This window comes from Delphinapterus leucas, chromosome 2 (assembly GCF_059928025.1).
Source record: "Delphinapterus leucas isolate spDelLeu-1000000601 "Yukka" chromosome 2, BTC_Dleu_Yukka2, whole genome shotgun sequence".
Taxonomy (NCBI): Eukaryota; Metazoa; Chordata; class Mammalia; order Artiodactyla; family Monodontidae; genus Delphinapterus; species Delphinapterus leucas.
This window is the reverse complement of record NC_143130.1, coordinates 153,238,133-153,264,638: the sequence shown is the minus strand read 5'-3', so window position 1 is coordinate 153,264,638 and position 26,506 is coordinate 153,238,133. Positions and strand designations below refer to the sequence as shown.

Here is a 26,506-nt window from a genome sequence, read left to right as displayed (position 1 = left end):
TTTTTTTTAAATCACTCAATATAGCCATTAAAACATACTGGTGTTTTTCCTTCCAGTCATTTGTCTACGCCCATGCTCTCAAAACAAAACAAAACAAAAGAGAAAAAAGAAAAGGAAGGAAAAAAAACTGCTGACTTGTGTTCTGCAGTTTTTCATTTGCATTTTCACTTGCAATTATCCGTACATATAATGAGCATTCTTCTGTCCTTAAATGCTCTTTATTGCTTTAACAAGATTTTTAATGGCTATACTGTCTTCTACTGTATAAATAAACTATAATTCACTTGGTTATTCAATGTTGACTTTAAATTCTTTCACTATGTACATCCCCTTACCTATTATACATTTTGTAGAACTATGCAGAATGCTACTTTGAAACCAACCCCGAACAAATTAATTTAAGCCCTGCCTGCTTACCTCCATCCTTCTCCTCCCCACCCCCAAATCAGAAGAGAATAAAACACCCCAAGCATTTTACGGTAAAATCCTCTTTGTGTGTAAAACCATTTCAGAGGCAATGTTGGGTTTATGAAATAACTTGACTAATGGATAAAAGATATGAATGCTTATAAGCCTTAAAGGCAATTTGAGGTTTTGTGTATCCTAATTTGTTAACCAAGGGAAAAATGAGAAATAATGGCATGTTTTTTTCCCCATTATCGTAATACATTTTTAAAAACAAAATACTTAAGACTAAGTTGACAATTTCTAATTATAGGGAATACCCCTAATCCCTTCAAAGTGGGATTTCTAGATTTTATACTGTATTACTACCTAAATAGGATGCCATGCTAATGACTGTGGTGAGATGGTATGGTAATGCATAAAACAAAGAAAACAACTGGTACTTGAGAAATGCAGATTACAACACTGCCCATACGGTGCTTTTGAATCAAGTTTGCTGGCTTTATTTTTCAGGTTAAAATAATTTAAATTATATTTTCTTCAATTCCAGTCCTTGTTAACAGAGATGATCAAGAAACATGAAAAAGTTCATTTTTACAAGTGAAGAAATGAACATAAAAACAAGATATTAATATTCTGCCTATCAAGTTGCCAATGACTTTAAAAAATTATAATACTTGGTGTTAGCAAGGAGGTAGGGGTAGGAAGGGCCTTTCTGGAAGACAATTTGGCAGTATACTTCCTTCTCAATTAGAGATCCCACAAATCTCCAACTACATGTAAAATTCAGTCCTCACTCATAGGAAGACTTAACCCTGGTGCTGATATAATCCAAATGTTGCTGTTAATTAATAGATGCGTCAACATCAAATATTTTGGGCCAATTACAGTTATTCAAAGGTAAACTACTGAAATTTTTTTCTAGTTAACAAAGATTTGGATGTCTACCATATACAAAGGCCATAACAATTTCCTGAATAGCTATAGGTAGCTAACTGAATGAAAAAGAACTACTGTGGAAGAAAACTATGTGAACATAATTTATTCAGCTGAGAGGCTTAATGATCTGCCAAAGCTTATAGGAACCCCAAAAATCCATTTCTGAAGTTATGAATATCCTATTTCACACACTCATTTCCCTGAGAAAACAAATAACTATCTAAAACATTACATGTTACCTAGGTGATGTGACTAGACAAAAGCATTGTTTTCATCCTATTAATAACACCAACCTATACAAATGGCTTGTACTTATTTCTAAAACAATTCAGATGCTTGCCTACTAAGGGACATGTAAAAGAATTAGGTGATTTTTTTAGTTTAACCCAATCTCTCTCCTCTTTCTGACTTCCCTGTCATTAAGCAGGCTCAAAACATCATGGTAAACTCTAATCACAGTTTACCCCCTAAGATTCATCCAGACAGTTTACCTACCTAGTCCTGAAAATGATATACCTGAAACATCTACTGTTGGTATGCTTCTTTCCATTATCACTGCCACCATTCATTCAAGCCCTCAATTCTTCTTGCTGAACTCACAGTCCTTGCTAGCTTCCAGCTTCCTGTCTCTACCATTACATTCTGTCCTATGCATGATGCCTCTTAAAGGTGTGTGACTTCCCTACTCAGAAATTTTCAGTGGTAGAATTTTTAATGACACAGAAAAATACTTAAGATAGAATGAATGGGGAAAAAAGCATAGGCAAAAACTATATACATACACTATAGCCTCGGTTATGTTAAAAAGCATGTCTGTGTATACATATGGGAACAAGAAAAAATGTAAACACACACATCCCTACATAAAGAGAAAAAGGAGGGCCAGGAAACACATCAAATGTTAACAGTGGTTATCTCTTACTTGTAAGGCTATGGTCATTTCTACTTTTTTCTTTATAATAAACAGATTTGTGGTAAAGTGTCTTTTAGTAAATAAAATATCTCTACAAACCATCTATAATGAAAATATAGTTAATGTTATAGCCATTAAAATACTTTTTAAAGAATATTTCACATGCTCCCCATTACCTATGTCTAATTCCTCACCCCCAAGAGTACAAGGCCCTCCTCAGTCCAGCCCCCATCTCCCTACTCTTATTCCTTATGACCTCTAATATAAACTGGGCTCCTTAAAGACCAGATTAAATCACTCATACTGTTCCTTGAGCGTAGCTGTTCTTTCAAACTCTCCTTGCTCCAAATGTTCACTCCACCTAGAATATGGTCCCTTCCCATTTCCATCCATCAAAAACCTGTGTTGTTTAAGGTCTATTTTCAATGATCCAGAAATAGCAAATACTACCACACCCCTTTCCCTGGTCCACAGCAGACAACACTAATTGACTTATCTGAATCAAGATTCCTCAAAATCCTCAATTCAGCAGCCCTAGGAAATCCTTACTAATCAATCTACGTTAACATACAAAATGAAACTTATCTGCCATTCCTGTAGCAATCTAATGTAATTGCCTCTTCTCCCCTATCCCAAAAGTTCTTAGTACTCTATGGAGCTTATCTCCTCTACCTTCCACTCAGAATCATTTACTTGGGGCTTCCCTGGTGGCGCAGTGGTTGAGAGTCCGCCTGCCGAGGCAGGGGACACAGGTTTGTGCCCCAGTCTGGGAAGATCCCACATGCCGCGGAGCAGCTAGGCCCGTGAGCCATGGTCGCGGAGCCTGTGCTCCGCAAAGGGAGAGGCCACAACAGTGAGAGGCCCGAGTACCGCAAAAAAAAAAAAAAAAGGAATCATTTACTTAATTGTCTTATCTCCCTTTCCTACTAGACTTTAATCTGCACAAGGGCAGTAATTATGTCTTATTCATCTTCATATCCCCTACAGAACCTTGTAGGAAGTAGGCGCTCAAACACTTGCTGAATTGAACACTTCCTTCTTTTGCTATTATCTCATCACTCAAAATGGCTAAGTATTTGAAAGTTTTATTTTTTTTTCTAAATTTATTTATTTACTTTTTGCACTGGGTCTTCGTTGCTGCACACGGGCTTTCTCTAGTTGCGGTGAGCGGGGGTTTACTCTTGACTGCGGTGCGTGGGCTTCTCATTGCGGTGGCTTCTCTTGTTGTGGAGCACGGGCTCTAAGCGCGCGGGCTTCAGTAGTTGCGGCTTGCAGGCTCCAGAGCTCAGGCTCAGTAGTTGTGGCACACGGGCTTAGTTGCTCCGCAGCATGTGGGATCTTCCCGGACCAGGCTTCGAACCCGTGTCCCCTGCACTGGCAGGCGGATTCTCAACCACTGCACCACCAGGGAAGTCCCTGAAAGCTTTATTTTAAAACAATTAAATTCTTCTTGAAAATCTAAGCTTATTTCTTCAATTTTAGCTAACATTCCTATTTTAATTTAATAAGGCATTGTCTGATACCACTTGATAACCAGGAGAGTCAAAGGATAGAACAAGATAAACTGAGATGAGAGAGCTGAACCCATTCTGAGGGTCTTATACCCAGGTATGGAAGCTATTGAATTAAACTACCACGCTTTTGGTTTTTTCTACCCATCTCCTTCATCAAAAGCAAACTGTTATTTCTGACAATAGGGAAACAGAGCATCAAAAATACACATTGCTTAAGAAGGGAATTTTTGGGCTTCCCTGGTGGCACAGTGGTTGAGAGTCCGCCTGCCGATACAGGGGACATGGGTTCGTGCCCCGGTCCGGGAAGATCCCACATGCCACGGAGTGGCTAGGCCCGTGAACCATGGCCGCTGAGCCTGCGCGTCCGGAGCCTGTGCTCCGCAACGGGAGAGGCCACAACAGTGAGAGGCCCACGTACCACAAAAAAACAAAAAAAACAAACAAGAAGGGAATTTTTTTTTTAATGTGGAGAGATGAAAAGGAAAAATAAAAAGTTAAAAATCAAGTAAGGCATCAACAAAGTTAGGCAAGTAGTCCAGTAAAGACATAAGAATTTGTACCTAAATCAGAAACCCAGTTCAAGAGATATGGGTAGAGGAAAAGCCAGAAGTACAGTAAGACTCATACTGCCATCTAGAGGTTAAAGGCTAGTGAAAAATCATTTTTCTCCTCAATCAATCAAGTACAGTTAATTTAACTTTTAACTATTATAGATAGAGGTACAGGCTTTGTAAAGTAAGCCAGTCAAAGAAGTCTGATGTCAGGCCACAAAGAAGAATATCCAGGGTGTAAGAGTCCCACCTATTCTCTCCCTGCCCTCCTTCACAGATTAAAATAAGAAATTAAAAGAGCTAACTGTTCTTTAGAATTTTCTCTATATGCGAAACAATTTCTAACTACTACAAATGGTCACTTTTTCAAAAACCACATACCTAGATGGTGGAGAAGTCTACTTTACCACAGCCTAGCTTGGAAGCATAAGTTTTTCTTTGGTACCACCACCAAAGAAAGTTGTACCAGGGAATTCCCTGGTGGTCCAGTGCCTAGGGCTCTGAACTTCCACTGCAGGGAGTGAGGGTTCCATCCCTGGTTGGGGAACTAGGATCCTGCATGCCCCGCCACATGGACAAAAAATAAATAAAAAAGAAAGAAAAGAAAAGAAGAGAAAAGAGGGGCTTCCCTGGTGGCGCAGCGGTTGAGAGTCTGCCTGCCGATGCAGGGGACACGGGTTCGTGCCCCGGTCTGGGAGGATCCCACATGCCGCGGAGCGGCTGGGCCCGTGAGCCATGGCCGGTGAGCCTGCGCGTCCGGAGCCTGTGCTCCGCAACGGGAAAGGCCACGGCAGTGAGAGGCCCACGTACCGAAGAAAAAAAAAAAAAAAAAGAAGAGAAAAGAGGGAGGAAAGAAGGAAGGAAGTTGTACCAAATAATTTCTGGTACAGACAACTTCATCAGTGTAGACTACAGGGATGACATAGGTTTTAATGGGGAAGTCTCAACCTTTTTTACAATAAAATGCTGCTTTTTAAAAACTGGTAAGTGATTAAATTTAGCCAAATAATAGTCCTACCGAAACAGCTAAATGAACATACAGGATTAAATGATAAATTAGCAGAAGCAACTACTTATATCAAAATAAGCTAAATTTCTTAAAGCTTTTTTAGACAGTAATATACTCAGTGTGATCTTATTTACTTAATAACTTTTTACCAATCTTTTCCTTATAATACAAGGTAATTTCAAACCAGTACAAGTAAATGAGTATAAATCAAATTGAGATTTTTATTATATGGTATATGGTGAAGTGTAATCAACAACAAATGCATCAGATTCAACCTCTTCATGATAAAAACACTCAACAAACTAAGAATAAAAGATAACATCCTCAGGGAGTTCTCTGGCAGTCCAGTGGTTAGGACTCCATGCTTTCACTGCCATGGCACGGGTTCAATCCCTGGTCAGGGAACTAAGATCCCACAAGCCTCACAGTGCAGCCAAAAAAAAAAAAAAAAAACGGATAACATCCTCAAATGGACAAAGGGCATGTACAAAAAACCTAATATCAGACTTAGTACTTTCTCCCTAAGATCAGGAGGAACACAAGAATGTCCACTCTTGCCACTTCTATTTAACACTGTACTGGAATTTCTAGCCAGGGCAATTAGGCAAAAAATTAAAAAAAAAAAAAATGGAAAGGAAAAGAGAAAAGAAAGAAAGAAGGGAGGGAGGGAGGGAGGAAGAAAGGAAAGAAGGGCTGGATGATTGGAAATGAAGAAGTAAAATACCTCTATTTGCATATGACATAATTCTGTATAGAGAAAATCTTAAGTAATCTACTAAAACACAATTAGAACTAATAAATGAGTTCAGTAAAGTTGCAGGATATAAGATCAATATACAAAAATTAATTGCATTTCTCTACAGTAGCAATGAGCAAACTGAAAATGAAATTAAGAAAACAATTCCATTTATAATAGCATCAAAAAATTAAAATACTTAGGAATAAATTTTAACAAATTAAGTATAAAACTTATACTTTGAAAACTACAAAACATTGTTCAAAGAAATTAAAGGAGACCTGAATAAACAGAAAGACATACCACATTCATGAATCACCTTAATTTCATTAAGATGGCAATACTCCCCAAACTGATCTACAGATTCAATGCAATCCTTACCAAAATCCCAGCTGACCTCTTTGCAACAACTGACAAGTTAAAATTCCTATGGAAATTCATTGGATCCAGAATAGCCAAAAACAAATCTTGAAAAAGAAGAACAAAGTTGGAAAACTCACACATCCCAATTTCAAAACTTATTACAAAGTTACAGTAATCAAGACAGTGAGGGACTGGCATAAGGATAGAAATATAGGTCAATGGAATAGAACTGAGAATCCAGAAATAAACCCTCATGTTTATGGTCAATTGATTTTTAACAAAAATGCCAAGACAATTCAATGGGAAGGGAATAGTCTTTTCAACAAATGGTGCTGAAACAACTGGATATCCACACTCAGAAGAATGAATTGGGATCCCTACTTCACAATATATATAAAAAATTAACCTAAAATGGATCAAATACCTAACTATAAGAGCTAAGAATAAAACTCTTAGAAAAAAGCACAGGCATAAATCTTTAGGACCTTAAATTAGGAAATGGTATCTTAGGTACGACATCAAAATGTAACCAACAAAAGAAATAACTGATAAATTGGACTTCATCAAAATTAAGCTTTTGTGTCCCAAAGAATACCATCCAGAAAGTAAGAAGACAACCCACAGAATGTAAGAAAACCTTTTGCAAATTATATATTGAATAAGCGACCTGTTTCTAGAATAAAGAACTCATATAACTCAATGATAAAAATACAAATAATCCAATTTTAAAATGGGCAAACGATCTGAATACAGTTCTCTAAAGAAGATATACAACTAGCCAATAAGCACATGAAAACATGCTCAATATCACTAGTTATTAGGCAAATGCAAATCCAAACCACAATGAGATATCACTTCTCATAATATATCCACTAGGATGGATTATGTAATAATTTTTAAAAAACAAATAATAAGTATTGGCAAGGTGTTGAGAAATTGGAACCTTCATACACTGCTGGTGGGAATGTTAAATGGTGCAGAGTCAGTATTGAAAATAGTCTGACAGTTCCTCCAAAGGTTAGATGTAGAGTTACCATATGACCCAGAAATTCCACTCCTAGTTATAAGCTAAAGAGAATGAAAACATATGTCCACATAAATGCCTGTACATGAATGCTCACAGCAGCATTATTCACACTAGCTGAATAGAGGAAATAACCCAAATGTCCACCAACTAGTGGATAAACATAATGTGAATAACTGGTAGATAAATATATCTATACAGTAGAATATTATTCAATCCTAAAAATGAAATAAAGTATTGATACATGTTACAACATAGATGAACAATGAAAACACTATGTTAAGTGAAAGAAACCAGTCACAGAAGACCATATATTATATGATTCCATTTATATGAAATGTCCACAGTAGAAATTCATAGACACAGAAAGCATATCCTTGGTGGCCTAGGCCTATGGAATTTGGGGGAAAATGAGGAGTGACTGCTAATGGGTACAGAATTTCTTTGAGGGGTGACGAATATGTTCTAAAATTGATTGTGGTGATGGCTGCACAACTCTGAATATACCCAAAATCATTGAATTGCACACTATTAATAAATGAATTGCAGGGTATGTGAATTACATACCAGTAAAGCTATTATAAAAAAAAAGGAAAAAGAAGAAATGCATCAGAACCCCAAGCTTTAGCCCTAGTTTCAAATGGCACGGTCTTCTGCTTTCCCAATCATCACATCCTATTTAAAAATATCTTGAATATAGCCAGTAAGTAGGTCATCTGCATAACTACTACAAGGTTTGTAGCTTTCAAAGACAGGGGAAACCTTTTTTAAAAAAGGACAAAAACTGTTGAAATCAGTATTCAGTAGGATTTACTGGGTTCAATGGGTCTTAGGAATACAACAAGGTACGTTCTGTTGCAACTTAACATGACTAAATCAGGATCATGCCCAGATCATAATAGCAATGGAGTAGGGGTCAGGTAGAAGATAAAACCAAACCATTACCAACAAGTTTCACACCATCTTTACTATGGGTGGTTGATCATCCACTGTCATAAGAGAAAAATTCCAGACATTATGAGAACTTCAAATGTTACTTCTCATCACTAAAACACAGACTATCCAGAAAAAGAACAATTTCTAGAAGCTTCCACTTTTTCAGTTTTAAGTCAGTGGATTTCATTTTAAAAATCTGTGATTTTGGGACTTCCCTGGTGGCCCAGTGGTTAAGAATCCGCCTGCCAATGCAGGGGACCACAGGTTTGATCCCTGGTCTGGGAAGATCTCACATGCCGTGGAGCAACTAAGCCAGTGTGCCACAACTACTGAGCCTGAGCTCTAGAGCCCGCAAGCCACAACTACTGAACGCATGCTCCACAGCTACTGAAGCCCGCGTGCCTAGAGCCCCTGCTCCGCAACAAGAGAAGCCACTGCAATGAGAAGCCCGCGCACCGCAAAGAAGAGTAGCCCCTGCTCGCAGCAACTAGAAAAAACCTGCACGCAGCAATGAAGAACCAATGCAGCCAAAAATAAAAATATATATACATAATAAAATAAATTTTTTTTAATCTGTCATTTCATCTAACGGCATCAAGCAGTTCATCATGCATTCAATCAGCAAATACACATTGCATGTTTACCATATGCCAGGTACTCTGTGGGCTACAAAGACAGCCCCAAAATATGATTCTCACCTTAAAGAGTTACAATTAATCCAAGAGATAAGACATGTACCAAAAATCTCCCAGAATGATAAAATGAAACAAACGAACTGCTCTAGGAGCAATTTGGGAGGCCAAGAAAGCGATTTCACTTTCCAGATCAGGTATAAAAAGGAAAGGCTGATAAAAGAAGTAGATTCTGGCTGAATAATGAAGGACAAATAAAAGTCCTAATATTAGAAATAGGTCAGGGAGGGTTTTCTGAGAAAAAGGAATAGCATGAATAGAATTAAGAAGATGGGGGAGTGTTCCGGGAAGAATATTTCAAATGAGGACAATGCATGGTGTTTTGGTAGAGGAGAAGTAAGAAGGCTAGACATTAGGCTCGGCCCCGAGTGAAGAGGATTCTGAATGCCATGCTAAGGAATCTGAATTTTATCATATGGGTAATGAAGTACTACTAATGACTTAAGAGCAAAGGACAAACAGAAGCAAATGGTACTTTGGAAAAATTAACCTGTTAGTGGTAAAAAAGATGGACTGATATGAGGTAGTTGAAAGGCAGGGAGGGCAGTTAGAAGGTGACTACAATAGTTTCAGTAAACAGGAAGGACACTGAACTCAGATGGAAGTAACAGAAATGGAATTCTTTATATGGTAAGGCAGTATTTTATATTTCTATATTTTTCATGGGAATTTCACATAAATTAACTGCCCAAATCAAGTCAGAGGGCCCCAATCATGAAAAGCTATAAATACCTATACAAAACATTATTGCATTCCAAAATCTGCACACCAAAAGAGCTGTCTGAGACATAAAAATGTACCAAATCAAAGGGCAGGGTTCATCTTCCAAAAGACACAATCTAGTTACTATCAGCCCTAGAAGGTTCACATTATCTCTATACTAACATTTAACAATGCTCCAGGGAAGTGACAAACAATCTTGTTTTGAGGACAAATATTTTTTGCATTTTTTTCTTTCCATCATCTTTATCAGTGCAGATATTTGCATGAAAACAGGATCACTGGTCCTTGGGGATTCATCAGTTCCTATTGCTTATTTTTCATCCATGTCATCCTCTCAATTAATGCAGGAAAGAGGATTGAGAGAGACTTCGAAACACCAGATTAGGGTGTCAAGTAAATGTCAACCCCTAGAGTAGATGAATAATCTGTAAGGACAAAAAAAAGATCTTGTTTTTATGCAAATACACTATATACAATAAAACAAAGAGTTTGTATCCAAGAAGTCCACTCCATATCAATGTGATTCTTTCCAATTCTAAATTTAAAAACTATTTTCTGTATGTCAGCTAATTGTTATGATTGGGGAAAATAACAATCAGTAGCAAAGCACTGCTACAGAAGTTGAAAGAAGGTTGAATTTTGAACTAGAAAATAATTTTGAAAACTCTCAGCTGTGCTCATGGAACTCATCTGGCAGAATTTTGGTTCCATGCTTAAGGTGACTAAACTAGGTGACTTCAAACCCTGACCTCCAAAGCCTTAAGTTTCAGAAATATAAATACTTAACAATAATAATGATTTTAACTGTGTGGATTAAAAACTGAAACAAACCACACCAAGTTTTTGACTCTGTGGAAAGACATTAACACAGATTTATTGATGCTCAGAGAACCGACTCATTATTCTAAAAACTGATAAAGAGAAAGAATCATTCATCCAGTAAGAACAGCTTTCAAGGTAATAAATAATACATAGTCGATAAGATAAAGTTCTTTACAGAAAAATTCTAGCTAATAAGAAGGAATGACAGAATTAGTGTATTACCATTTTGCAACCTATAATAAAACAGTGAATTTAGGCAGTTTTCAAAGGCTGCTAAAACTCTGGGTGTAAGGGTGATGAAGAATTTTACAATGAATAATAGATGAGGCTAGCAATACCTTTATCAATGAATTAATCTTAACATCACAAAGAAAGACAAGCAGACACGATGTACCCTTCTATAGGATGTATACAACACCATTTATGAAATACTCTTGCCAAATTGAAAATAAAAATAAAAATCAATCCTGTATCTGTGTGAGCTTCTAGATCTAGTTACTGGGAAATAAAAAGGGATAGATGGACATATTAAGCACTACCACAGGGATGTAAGCAAAAAATTCCAGAATGTGGAAAATTCTACAGAACAAATAACGAATAATAATAAATGGCAAAGGAAAATAAACGGGAGGTGGAACTCTGACAGATTAAAAGAGACTTAAGAAACATATCAAATACAGTACCTTATTTAAATCCTGATTCAAACCAATCAACAATATAAAGACAATTATGAGTCAACCAGGGAAATCTGAATCCTGATTGGCTATCTGATGACATTAAGCAAGTATATTAAAATTTTTTAGGCACAATAATGGAATTGCAGTTATACTAAAAAAAAAAAAAAAGGAGAGAGAGAAAGAGAGAGTCCTTGTCTTTTGGACTCACATATGAAGTTATTTGGTAGTGAGACGATATGATGCCTGAGATTTGCTTTTAAGTAATTATGTAGGTTGGTATAAGTGAAACAGATTGGCCATATGCTAACTATTGAAGCCAAGTCACAAGTATATGAGGTCAATATTCTACTCTCTCTCCTTTGGTATATGTTTAAAATTTTCCATAATAAAAAGTGGGGAAAAAATACTTCATTATCTTTCTCAGTAGGAAAATAGAAAAAGAAAAACTAATCAGAGGAAATTTAGTAATTTTATCTACAACTAGAGACAACACTGTTGAAAAACACATTTGGTAATATAGCATCTCCTTGATATAATGAGCATAAAACTTTATTTCATAAGAAAAATTGACACAGAGAGATAAAGGATTGATTGCTGTGATCATTACAGCATGTATTATCCAGAGCTAGAAAAAGAATCAAGTTCTATACTGTACAAGTCTCGCATTCATGAATTTAATAATCACAGGGTTTTCATTATAAACCCTTGAGGTCCATGACATACACGGTAATCAGTAATTTTGCTAAGACATAAACGTTAATCACGAGAAATAAATGACTAGTACACAGAGGAGTTAGGTAACAATGAGTGAACCTAGCAGACCACCTAGCAACCATACCAAAGCAGTTTTTTGTTCTCTGCTCCTTGATTCATGAAGTGATTAAAAAATGTTTTCTTGGTAAAAGAATGTCACCTGCTAATGACAGTAATGGAAATAAAGAAAATATAAAGAGGACTAAGGAAGTGTTGTCTATTAGTCAAAAATTAGAAGTTTTAAATTAAATTTTAAAGTGAAATGTTGAATTTGGTAGTAAAATCAATGATGTGGACAAATCCACTATATACTCTATAAACAAGAGAAACAATTTGTGAAACTATTGTTGGGATTGTGCTAATCAGTACAAAACTTGCAGTTCTGAAGAAAGTTATAAGCTATAGCAGCCTCTCAAAAATGTGCATTTATGAATGTCTCTGGAGGTACATATCCAAGGAGAACAAAGTTCTAACCACTCTAATTATGTTGAGTATTTCTTTCAATTACAAAATGAAAATTTTCTACAATTCCTTTTCCAGTTTTATAATGAATACAGTATGGAAAGAGATATAGTTTCTAAAGAAATAATTTTAAACTAAAAGAATGGACAGCAGACAGGAATAGATGAGAACTTTAAAAGCATTACTCATGCTAGCAGATTATGTTCTTGGTCTGTTATATAACCCTTCCTTTGGGGAAGCAATCCTCCCCTATTGCATTCCACATGATTTGAGTCAGACTAACCATTCCAACCTGCCTCTGCAGCCAGGCCCCAGGCCTGGCCCATCTCGGTGCTCTTTGCTACTTGGCCAAAGGACTGGTTCCAGGATAGATATGTGAGCCAAGATGGAACAGTCAGAGTCCTCCCCAGGACCTTTCTTCTGGCATATTCAGAAAAGATGTTCTTTCCTTTGGGATTACAAGATTTAAAGACATGAACTGGAGTTCCTACTGGCCACCTTCCCCAGTGCTAGATCAAAGAAGAATAATAACTCATGAGTGAAGCAGAGCTTTGAGATGCAAAACTCAAAAAGTAAGAACAAGAGCACATTCCAAAGACATTATTAAGAGTCATGGATATGGGGAGGGATGGACTGGGAGTTTGGGATTAGTAGATGCAAACTATTACATTTAGAATGGATAAACAAGGTCCTACTGTACAGCACAGGGAGCTATATCAAATCTCCTGAGATAAACCATAATGGAAAAGAACATAAAAAAGAATGCATATACATGTATAACTGAGTCACTTTGCTGTACAGCAGAAATTACTACAACATTGTAAATCAACTATACTTCAGAGACTTCCCTGGTGGTCCAGTGGCTAAGACTCCCCACTCCCAATGCAGGGGACCCGGGTTCGATCCCTGGTCAGGGAACTAGATCCCAAATGCCACAATTAAGAGTTCACATGCCGCAACTAAAGATCCCGCATGCCACAGCAAAGAACCCGCGTGCCACAACTAAGACCTGGCGCAGCTAAATAAATAAATATTTTTTAAAAACTATACTTCAATAAAAAGTAAATAAATAATGAGTCATGGCTCTAGAGATGCTCAAAGCTATTTCTACTCCTAGAATTTTGATTTATGTGAATAAAATCCTTCTTTTGCTTAAGCTAGTTTGACGACATTCTATCACTTAAAACTCTAAGAGTTTCCAATATATTTTCATTGTATGGCGAAAAACAACTTGTAACCTAGTAAACTCAGTAATTATTCCAGCACACTCTATCATAAGTGGCATACTTTTGATTACAATGGCTTCTTACCTTTAAAACACCTAATGAAGATACTTTCTGAATTATGACAGAACTCATCATGAAATATACAACATGCAACCCTGAATAAATGTGATTTGGGTACTCACACTCATCCAGCCCCAACTGATAGGCCAGGTTCTGAAGGCCTCGTACCTTCTCCATCAAATTAGCTGTGGTGAGGCTCCCCAGTTCTGAAACAGAATCATTTATTTCGTTACCATTTCTTTCCACTGCTTTCTAGTAACAACTCAATCAGGTTGCAAATCCTTGTTATAAAAGTTTTCAAGTTTAATTCCTATAGAAAAATAGAAAATGGATTCATCTCTTCTCATCCAATCATTCCCCCTACACACACACACACACACACACACACACACACACACACACACACACAGAGGCATACCAGTGAATTTTCCACCACTGCAAAATGCCTCAGATGAGCTTACCCACTTAATGAGAAGAGAGTCATCATAGACACAATAGCAAATTATGTGTTTTATCCTGAGGATCCTTTTATTACATTCATTTTGCCAATCACACAAAATGAATACACCATTAAAATATGAAACTTGTGATCCGACACAGAATTGAGAAAGCCTACAGACAGATCTCTGTCTCACTGTCATTTACAAGTCCTCATTATTCCAATTAATAAAACAGCAATAAAACACTCTTCCCTATTTCCCTAAGTTTAGAAAACAAAGACTAAATATTAATCCAAACTTTACCTTCAAATCAAATTCCTATAAAAATTTTTACATTTACCAGATAAGAAGACAGTATACTTAAAATAAAAACTTACTTTCCGAGATTTTCCTTTAAATAGCACCCAATTCCTTTTAGGTTTTAGACATAGGTCAATTTGCATGAAACATAATGCTCTGATCCCTTACTAAAACTTTAAAGTTTCCTTAGAAAATACATGCTGATGGGATATTATATAAATGTCTGTTTGGAACATTACAACAATGAACCCGAGATGCCCTTGAGACTTAATTTTCCCTTGGCTGGAGGAGGGGATCTGCTTTTAAGCATTTCATGCAGAAGAATGAATTACTTCTGAAATCAAATAGAGATGTTATTTTCTGCAACTTATCATGCCACACTCATTATCTATATCTGGCATAAGTAGGCTTTCTTGATCTGTTCGGCTGCTTAAATAGCTTAAGAATCCCAGATTTTTTACCTTAACTTCAGTCTATTACTTCACAACCATCATGAATCTTATCACCAGAAGGATGATAAAAAAATTAAATAAAGTAGAGCAAAATCAAAGAAAATTAATGTTTTTTAATTTAAATTTCTACTTTGTGGTTGAGTTCCAAGTCATTTATCAGACAACAATATTCACTACTTACAGTATTCTTTATGAGAGAAATTGATGAGATAGAAAGAACTAAAAGACAGCTCTTAACCCACTAAGGGGCTGTCAGTTAATAGTCCTGGCAGCAATATATAGCAGTAAATCCTAAATAAAGCACTTGTGTTATAGCGGTAAGAGACTAGTCTTAAAAAGATCACGGTTTGCGGCTTCTCTGGTGGCGCAGTGGTTGAGAGTCTGCCTGCTAATGCAGGGGACACGGGTTCGTGCCCCGGTCCGGGAAGATCCCACATGCCGTGAAGCAGCTGGGCCCGTGAGCCACAGCCACTGAGCCTGCATGTCCAGAGCCTGTGCTCCACGACGGGAGAGGCCACAACAGTGAGAGGCCCATGAAAAAAAAAAAAAAAAAAAGTCAGGGTTTAAATTTTAACTCTTTCTAATAAACCTTGGTTAATAAGTTAATCTCCGAAACTTAGATATCATACCTAATTCACAGGACCTGTATGAGAATTAAATAAGAAAATTTATGTGAGAGCTTTTACTTAACTCTAAGCATCATACAAAATAAAGTTAATATTAAAGGAATTTAGCAGCAGAAGAAATCATTATTACTGAGTCTTGAATTGGCAGGATTTCTACACATGGAAAAGTAGAGAAGGGCATTTAGACATGAAGAACCATGAATAAGGATGGTTAAATAGGCAATTTGAAGCCAAGAATACTGGTAAGGGAATGAGAGAAAAATTGGAATGGTAGTTTGTTGAGGAGCATAAATGTCAGGTTAAAGGTTAAACGTCACCAGCACTGCTTACCTTTCAACATGTCGATATCGTCACGTTCTATTTCAGCCATCCATTTGGGTGGAGAGCTAGTAATAGGCTGTCAGAAAATAAGAATATATCCATTCAGATATAAGCAAAGTATGAAGAGACCCTACTCTTCTTTCTTATAAGAAAAGGAGTTTTTCACACAGCCTTTAGGTTGTTTGAAAATACTGGCAAATTATAATTTCAAAGACCTAGATTTCTCCAGGTTCAGATATGGCCTACAAATAGAACGCTTAGAAAATAATACTGCTCATCTTTAAAAGCTGGTTTTAAAGAAATGATCTTGGAAGAATCAGGTCTGACCACTGTTACTGTTGTATACATAAAAAATTGGTATAGTTGTGAAAGAAATTACTTGAAATTCAGTACTGGTGAAAGCCTCCAACTGAACTGTTTGAAACAATAATCAGGAAGTAACATTCTCTGGCAGAGGAGAAGATTCAAAGAAGAACCAAAAATGAGAAAATCTTCAATCTGAATGAGAGAAGATTGGAATGATCATTACTTGAAATTTCATTTTATTGTAAACATTTCAGAAAACTTTAGAATTTTAAGTTTCTTTTCATTTCTGAAAGTGAACTTACAAAACATGAAAGAGAACCCATTCTTAGAATAGCTTTGGAGTAACAGTTTTCAATCCTGGTTGCACATGGGAATCATCTGTGTAACTATAAAAAAATACAGACAACTAGGCCATAACCCAGATGTACTGATTTAGAATATCAGGGTTTGGGAGAGGGTCCCGTGGAAAGAATGGAGCAAGGGCATTACATATGTATTTTTTATTATTTATTTATTTATTTATTTATTTTTTTGCGGTATGCGGGCCTCTCACTGTTGTGGCCTCCCGTCGTGGAGCACAGGCTCTGGACGCGCAGGCTCAGTGGCCATGGCTCACGGGCCCAGCCGCTCCGCGGCATGTGGGATCTTCCCGGACGGGGGCACGAACCCGTGTCCTCTGCATCGGCAGGCGGACTCTCAACCACTGCGCCACCAGGGAAGCCCTCTTTTTCTTTTTTTTAAATTGAAGTATAACTGCCATATAACATTATATTAGTTTCCGGTGTATAGCATAGTAATTCAATATTTGTGTAAATTGTGAAATGATTGCCACAATAAGTCCAGTTAACATCTATCACCATACATGGCTACAAAATTTTTTTTCTTGTGATGAGAACTTTTAAGATCTATTCTCTTAGCAACTTTCAAATATGCAATACAGTATTACTAACTATAGTCACCATGCTGTACATTACAAATCCAGGACTTATTTATTTCTTTTCCTTTTTTAAAAATTAACACTTATTTGGCACTCTGTGGCAAGCAGAACACTTTATATGCATCATGTCATTTAATTTCCAAATCAACCCTATGAAACAGGTATTATTATCCTCCTCATTTTACAAATTAAAAAAAAACAGATGTATAGGAAGATTATAAATCACTTGCCTCAGGTCACAAAGCTATTGGAGCCAGGATTCAAAACCCATGAAGTCTGAGTTCAAAAACCACTACTCTATACTACCTCACCTTGAAGGCTCTAGGTCAAATTCACCACTTCTACCCCAGCAGGGAATCGGACTATACCAGGGGATCTTAACCTGGGGCCCTGGGATGGCCCTGAACCCCTAGAAACAAAACTCAATATATATGTGCATACTTCTAGGGAAAAAGTGTAGATATTTAATCAGATTTTCAAAAAGCACCATGCTCTAATAAAAGTTTTCAAAAAACCACTCATTTATGTTTACAACTTAAAGTACTTAGTTGTAACGCATATAATTAACTAAACTAAAAATTCATTATGAATAAGAATTTAAGAAAATTAAATCAGGTACTTTCTACTCAATCTACTAGATAAAAGCTGATCTAATAATAATAGCTACAATGTACTGTTTATTAGTTCTTGGCAGTATGCAAAGTGTTTTACATGCATTATGGCATTTTATACTAAGTTCTATGAGGTACTTTCAGATGAGAAAACTAAGGCTCAAAAATGTTAGGAGGGCTTCCCCGGTGGCGCAGTGGTTGAGAGTCCGCCTGCCAATGCAGGGGACACGGGTTTGTGCCCCGGTCCGGGAGGATCCCACATGCCACGAAGTGGCTGGGCCCGTGAGCCATGGCCGCTGAGCCTGTGTGTCCGGAGCCTGTGCTCCGCAACGGGAGAGGCCATAGCAGTGAGAGGCCCGCGTACCGCAAAAAAAAAAAAAAAAAAAAAAAATGTTAGGAAACTTGCTCATGTCACAGATAGTAAAGTAGCAGATTCAGGACTCAAATCCAAGTGTGTCTGACTCCAAAGCCCTATGCTATCCTGTACTCCTCATGCTCAGGCCTTCCTGGACGCTAAAGTAGCACACTCCAGCTTTCATACAACCCTAGCTCCTGAAAAAATGAAAGAGGCTACAAAGTCAGACTCCCTTTGAACAAACATGCTCATAGGACCTAAAAGCCACAGGCCCAGAAGAAGGGCCTTAATATTTAACTCAGCACCTTTAACCCTATTAATGAGTGGAGAATGCTAAGCATATGGTAAGGTACTAAGAGAGTTATATTACAAATCCCCAATTTGTTACTAGAAAGAGCATTAGCTTTGGAATCAGACAGATCTGTGCTCAAATCCTGGCCTGTCACTCACTAGGACTTGGGCAAGTAACTTAACTTCCAAGTTTCTCTGCCAGTCAGTGCTTTTAACTTTGGGCACAAATGCTTTTAGGTTTGGTATAATGAATATGGATGCTAGTAATTAGACTTACGGGCTCAAAGCCTGGTTCTGCTATTTACAGCCTATGATCTTGGGTAACCTACTTAACCTCTTTGTGTCTATTTCTTTGTCTGTAAAATAGGGATAATAATAGTACCTATACCTCATATGTTTATTCTTTTTCTTTTTTTTTTTTTTGGCTGCACCATGCAGCTTGCAGGATCTTAGTTCCCCAATCAGGGATTGAACCTGGGGCCACTGGCAGTGAAAGTGCCGAGTCCTAACCACTGGACTGCCAGGGAAGTCCCCCTCACATGGTTTTGTAAACACTAAATTATGTACGTAAAGTACTTAGAACAGTGCCTGGCATATGGTATGCATCATGCACGTGCTAGCTAATATTATAATCATCCTATTTTCCTGGTTGTGGGAATATATAAGAGAACATATTTAGAGCATCTAGCACAATGTCTGCTGTCCTGGAAACGGAAAAGTTGTGGCTCTAATGAATGTCTTCCTTCAGTTTCTGACGAGCCACTGAGAAATTTCAAAATCCTCTAGGGAGGTATAAGTTAAAGTCATAATGCATCACATAAACAAAAGAGAAAAGCTTCAAAATCATAGTTTGGGCAAAAAGAATACTGGCATTACATTAAATATTTCAACTGCCTTACCTTAAAATCTTTTAAGCTGAGAGAAGAGGCTAATAGTCAAAGGTCAAAACAGAGCATGAACATCATTAACATGATGATAATATAAACAGATTTCCAGGGCTGCGGTTACAAAATATTTTGAAGGCTATGACATTATTCTTGAAAATAAAGAAATAAGAGATAGTTGAGATTTTACCCAGAAGCAAAATGTTGGAAAAACTCCATTAGGTAAGTAAGATATTACTTACGCTTTTGAAGGAAGCTGCAAATTCAGCAACACCTGGTACTAAAAAGAAAAAGCACAACATTAGTCATTCAGTAAACATTTTAGTGTCTCTTACATAGAGGATTCAAATGAGAAAACAACCTTGTCTTCCAGGAGTTTATAGTCTGGAAGAAGAGAGAGAGTAAATCAATAACTGTAACATTTTTTAAGTGCTTCAAGAAAAATACCAGTTGCTATGGGAGGACAAAAAATGAAAATCTAAATCAGACTGAGGAGGCAGGAAAAGTTTCTCAGAGAAAATAATGCCTCAACTGAACTTCAAAGGATCAGGAGTTAGCTGAATGAGACGGTGGTGAGATCTAGTATCTCTTACCAAAAATTTAAAATTTCCTTTTTAGGTATGCTATTCTATCAATCCAATTGTTTATTTAAATATCTCACAGAAAGAATCATATTAAAAAAGAGAAAAATAAAAATCAGGTATTTAAAAATAAGGTTCAACCTCACTAATAAAGAAATATAAACTAAAAATAATGAATATCAGTAACGTCCAATCCTGGCTAGTATGTAAGGAAATGGGTACTCCCATACACAGTCATCCTCTTCCATATGCACAAAGATATATGTGCAAGGATATACATTGTTAAATTGTTTGTAACATCAAAACTTGGATATAACTTAGGTTTCCATATAGGGTATGAATACATAAGCTGTAGTAGATCTATACAATGAAATATTTTTAAAAAATGAAGTAAGTCTATACCTATCAACCTGGAAAGATCCATTAATAAGTTACTAGGTAGAATATGTTAAGCTGTAGATCACTGTACATATGACTTCATCATAACAAAACAAAAAACTCTCTATACACTTAAAATATTTATTTGCCTATCTGCATAAGCATTTAAAAAAAAAAAGGTCCAAAATATCAGTACTAAACTATAACAGCAGTTAACTTTATAAGAATACTTAAAGAAGTAAGGAATTACTTTATGCATCTCGTATTGTCTGACACATTACAGATGAAGTTTAAAAAAAAATAATAATAATAATAATTTTTTTTTTTTTTTTTTTTTTTGCAGTACGTGGGCCTCTCACTGTTGTGGCCTCTCCCGTTGCGGAGCACAGGCTCCGGATGCGCAGGCTCAGTGGCCATGGCTCACGGGCCCAGCCGCTCTGTGGCATGTGGGATCTTCCCAGACCAGGGCACGAACCCGTGTCCCCTGCATCAGCAGGCAGACTCTCAACCACTGCGCCACCAGGGAAGCCCAAAAATAATTATTTTTTAAAGGCTCTCTATCATTTCCTGAGTCACACTGTGTTCAGAAAAAATTAAACTACCAAACAGCTATTCTTAACACCAGACCACAGAATTCAGTCTCTTCCTTTGAAGTAAAATTAAAATTTTAATCACTACAGCTAAATGGTAACTCTTCAAAAATCTCCCTCAAAGTAGCACTGGTTTTCCTGCATTGATTTTTGAGCTGCTGCTTCTTTTTTTTTAATTAATTAATTAATTAATATTTATTTTTGGCTGCATTGGGTCTTTGTTGCTGCACACGGGCTTTCTCTAGTTGCGGCGAGCAGGGGCTACTCTTCGTTGCAGTGCGCGGGCTTCTCACTGCAGTGGCTTCTCTTGTTGCGGAGCAAGGGCTCTAGGCACGTGGGCCTCAGTAGTTGTGGCATGTGGGCTCTAGAGTGCAGCCTCAGTAGTTGTGGCTCACGGGCTTAGTTGCTCGGCGGCACGTGGGATCTTCCCGGACCAGGGACTGAACCGTGTCCCCTGCATTGGCAGGCAGACTCTTAACCACTGCACCGCCAGGGAAGTCACTCCTGCATTGATTTTGATATAAAAAAACCAAGAACTTACATTGCTCTGGCCAAAGATCTGGTGAAGCTCGGTCAAGTTTTTCAAAACTTAGCAAAGATGCTTCCAGATCTGCCCCTAGAACAAAACACTGAGATGAGCTAAGAAGATACAAAACACATTATTTTACATTTTATGACGTATCAATCTCAAAGAACATAACAAACTGGAACACTCACTCACCTGGAAGTCTAGAGATTTGAGTTCTATGACTACTGATGCTACTGAGCCATGATGTTACACAAATAAGTCATTTCCCTCATCAAACCTTACTTTTCCCATCTCTAAAACAAGAACAATATTTTAGTGGGGTATTGGGAAAAATGAATGTCAACAAACCCATCTGCATCTTTACTCATACTCTTGAACTTTCCTCCCAATCAATGAAGTGTCCCTGCTCCCAAGAAAAACAAACTCCTCTGATAGGGCCCTGGATTCCATCTTCTCTTGCTTTGTCAAAGATGTGATCTTGAATAATCTCTTGCACAACCAGTTTCTACCTTTCTCTACTGGCTCAAACTCAACAGCAAGTAAGCCTGCTCTGGAATTTACCTTCTTTGAAGATACTCTTCCTTGACCCCATGACTTCCTCACTCCTCCTTCACTGCAAAAGTTCTTGAGTTGTTCCTCCTGCTGTCTCCACTTCCTCACCTTACATTCTCTCCTTAACCTACAACAAATAGGCTTCTGCCCCTACATGTGTGGAAACGGCTGTTGTCAAGATTATCTATGACCTATGTTGCTAAATCGAGTGGTCACTTCTCTGTTCTCTCTTATGTGACCTCTGCAGCATCCCCCCACTGACCACTCTCCTTCAAACACTGCACTTGCAGCTTCTATAAAACAATTATGCTGGTTTTTCTCCTTCCTCACTGACTCCGTCAGTCTCCTCTTCCACTCAGGGCCCACCCTAGGCTGACTTCACTCCCTACCAAAAGTCTCCCAAGGAAATCTCATCTAGTCCCATAGCCTTTACGACCATTTATATGCCAATGACTTCATACTTCTACTTCCAGCCCTAATCTTTCCCTGGACTTTGCAGTTATATATCTAAGTGGCTACTTGACATCTCTTTCTATTAATATGTGTGAAAAACCATAATCCCCCAGTCTTCTCCATCTCAGTAAATAGCACTACCATCAACTCCAGTTCTCAAACCAAAAACCCAGGTGTCATCCTTCATGCCTCCCTTTCCTTCACTCTTCCACCAACCCATTAGTAAGTCCAGTAATTTGTCCCTCTAAAACATACCATGAAATCACATTAATTAACCAAGGAACCATAGCTTCTCTCCTGGACTACTTCAATAGCCTCTTAATAGGTCTCCCTGCTCCCATTCTTACCCCTCCCCCTCCCGACCCCTAAATCTACACTCCACAAAGTAGCCAGACAGATTTTTTTTTAAATGTCAATCAGTTCACGCCACTCTCCAGCTTAAAGAACTTCTTCCCAGCTAAATTCATGAATGCACATCTATTGTGACCTATAAAATCCTACATGATCCAGCCCCTGCCTAATTCTTCAACACCATTTCCTCTCCATTCTTGCCCTGGTACACAGTAGGTGCTCAATATTAATGACAACAGGGACTTCCCTGGTGGCACAGTGGTTAAGACTCCATGCTCCCAATGCAGGGGGCCTGGGTTCAACCCTGGTCAGGGAATTAGATCCCACATGCATGCCACAACTAAGAGTTCGCATGCCACAACTAAGGAGCCCGCCTGCCGCAATTAAGGAGCCCGCCTGCTGCAATTAAGAAGCCCACCTGCCACAACTAAGACCTGGCACAACCAAATAAACTAATTAAAAAAAACCAAAACGACAGTTAACATTTGTTGAGTACATATTGTGTGCTCGGTATACTAATTAGCTGCAGAAATTGGTTGATTTAATGATATAAACAGTGGTTTCTTAACATTTTCTGGGTAAGCCACATTTTTGAAGATCTGAAAAAAAAAGCTATGGACTCACTCCCCAGAAAACACACATATTTATAAAATTTGTCAACATGTGCTTTTCTCTAAACTAAATTTTTTTCCCAAATATTCTAAGGGACCCCATGTTCATAGCAGGATTACTTACAATAGTCAAGACATGGGAACAACCTAAGTGTCCGTTGATGGATGAAGACATTGTGAAAATACACACACACACAATGGAATATTATTCGGCCATATATAAATGAGGAAATCCTATCATTTGCAACAACCTGGATGGACCTTGAAGGCATTATGCTAAGTGAAATAAAACAGAGATAGAAAAATACTGTATGATCTCACTTATATGTGCAATCTAAAACAAGCAAACAAGTAAACTCATAGAAAAGAGATCACACTTGTGGTTACCAGAAGTGGGGCGTAAGAAGAGGGGTAATTGGAGGAAAGTGGTCAAAAGGTACAAACTTCCAGTCATAAGGTAAATAAGTACTAGGGATGTAATGATGACTATAGCTAACACTGCTGTATGATACACAGGAAAGTTGAGAGCAAATCCTAAGAGTTTTCATCAAAAGGACAAAAAATTTTTTCCTTTATTCTTCTTTCTTTTCTTTTTATTGTATCATTATGAGAAGATGGATGTTAGCTGAACCTATATATTTAAGTGAATTTCCAATAGCATTCTAATTGGGAAAGAACTCAACTCTAATAAATTGCCTTAACTAAAGCATCCAAAAATGGCAACCAACCAAACAAACCAAAAAAAGCTGTGTGAAACACAAAATGCCAATTTTCAAATTCCCAAGGAATGTTACTGATGGAAAGTTCAACCGTAACAAAATAAACTTATTGAGGGTAGGATCCAATAACCAAGAAGTGTGACCCTATGATACCACAATCTGGAGCATAACTCAGACTCTACTGTGAGTGTTATTCTCATACATTAAGTAATTAATGGCTTTACTTAGTTCAATTTTCTCCTTTTCAAAGATGTCCCAGCAATTTTAGCGTTAAAAAGAGAAACACTAGGGCTTCCCTGGTGGCTCAGTGGTTGAGAGTCCGCCTGCCGATGCAGGGGACGCGGGTTCGTGCCACGGTCCGGGAGGAACCCACATGCCGCGGAGCAACCCACATGCCGCGAAGCGGCTGGGCCCGTAAGCCATGGCCGCTGAGCCTGCGCGTCCGGAGCCTGTCCTCCGCAACGGGAGAGGACACAACAGTGAGAGGCCCGCGTACCAAAAAAAAAAAAAGAGAGAAACACTAAATGACCTAAACTTTTTTTCATAGCAAGATAATTTAATGGCGATAATTTTAAATCTTAAAGACAGAAACAGGTGGAACACTAAAAATAGAAGTGAGAGAGCTAGGCAGTGGAATATTTTAGGATACGATACTTATTTAGAAGCTAAATTTAAGTTCAAAGTGCTCAACTTGATTTTGTCAGATTAAAAAGATTATGGGGAGAGGGTGAAGCTCTGTAAAAGATGAGCATGAAAAGTTTTAAAAATCTAGAGTGCACATTGAGTGAGAGTGGATATGGCTAAAAGACCAAAGGAAAAAAACACATTTCCAGTATTCTTCCTGGCCAAAGAGAGGAAAAGAAATTGAGAGAAGATGGGAAAAATCAAACATAAGGAACAAAACTTTTAAATATAAAGACAACTTAGTAATAAGCTAAAAATTTTAATAGCAATTACTTCTACTTCTATCACTTGGCTGGTTTTTTTTAAAACTGTGGTAAGTTATACATAAAATTTACCATTTTAATCAGTTTTAAGTGTACAGTTCAGTGGCATTAAGTACATTCACATTGTTGTGCAAACATCGTCACCATCCATCACCAGAACTTTTTCACCTTCTCAAACTGAAAGTCTGTACCCATTAAACAATAATTCCCCATTCCCTTGGCTGATTTTTTAAATGCCTTTTTTTCCTGAGGGGGGGGGAAGGACATTTTAACAAGAGAGCACCCAGGCAAAATAATCTCTTTTGACTCCCAACACCCATAATTTCTTATACAGTATGTACCTGTGCTCAAAAAACTTAAGACTCAGTTAAACTTAAGACTAAGTAATTTATTATTTATGCATATATCTAATCAGTCTTTCAATAAACGTGAATTGAAGGCCTACTGCTTGCCAGGCACTGTGCTAAGCCCTGGGATCCAACTATGAACAAGACAGACTTGGAATTTACAATCTGGTGTGAAAAGGGCAAAGTTAACATAATAACTATTCTGTCGATGAAGGTACAGAGAAAGGGAATAATGGTGAAGAAGGGCAACTCCAGATACTGTGTTCTGGGAAAGCCTCTCTGGGAGGTGACATTTAAATGAGACCTGAAACTGCAAAAGTGTTTACGTGTTTGATTAATCTTTTCCAAAGCACCTAGAATAACGCCTTTCATATAGCAGGATCTCAGTCTAGATTTCCTGGCCTCAATTTCCTCATTCCTGAAACGAACTTCCAAGATTCCTTCCAAACACAAAATACCTTTGTTTGACAGAAAACTAACTATCAGTGAAATGGACGCAGGGATGGAGGTGGTCGAAGCAAGAATTAAGTGAGTCCAGAAATGACTGCAAGATCCTAACCCTAAAGCAGAACGGAGCGCAAAACCCTGTGGGTATACCAAAACCACTCAATTACTATCTTAGATGACTTGCCTCTTAGACAACATATAAGCAGAAATCGTTCATTCACTCAGCCTTAAGAAACAACACACAAAGCAGAAGCTACAGAGGTTGAGACGTGTGCATGACTACGCTAAAAAGCTCAATTCTCATTTTCCTCGGACTCTCACTGCGAGGGACCGAGAGGGTCTCTTCCTTAGCCGCCAGGGCAACGGTCCCAATCTAAGGAGACAGGAGAGAATCACGTTTCTCTTGCGGTTCAATCCCGGGATGAAGTCAGCCACCAACCCTAGCAAGCGCTTAGGAGAATCGTTCCGGATGCTCAAAAAGAGGAGAATCGACCCTTCAATGGGGCGCCCGGAGGAGAAAGCTACACTAAGGCGCCTCCTTTCCTCAGCAGTATCTCCTCCTCGGCCCTCAGCCTCACCCAAATGGGGCTTTAGCGTACTAAAGCGGACCAGGGCGGAGGACCAAGGCGACTCTCGTCCTTTTGCCCAGAAAGGGTCCCAAGCGGGTGCCCTC

General features: G+C 37.9%; 1 protein-coding gene across 4 annotated transcripts in view; it reads right to left on the bottom strand.

Moving 5' to 3' along the window:
• Positions 1-26,506, bottom strand: part of LIN52 (lin-52 DREAM MuvB core complex component) — a 117,826-nt gene that overhangs the window by 90,777 nt on the left and 543 nt on the right. For 3 of the 4 annotated variants that reach the window (XM_022576574.3, XM_089907950.1, XM_022576571.3), the window contains exons 2-5: positions 21,419-21,493; positions 19,571-19,608; positions 15,954-16,020; positions 13,928-14,011 (exon numbers count right to left, since the gene is read on the bottom strand). In XM_022576574.3, the coding sequence (XP_022432282.1) occupies positions 13,928-14,011; positions 15,954-16,020; positions 19,571-19,608; positions 21,419-21,493 (264 nt within the window). Of the gene's footprint in view, positions 1-9,676; positions 12,968-13,927; positions 14,012-15,953; positions 16,021-19,570; positions 19,609-21,418; positions 21,494-26,506 lie in introns of those variants that run through there. The other variant, XM_089907951.1, reaches the window with a different exon arrangement.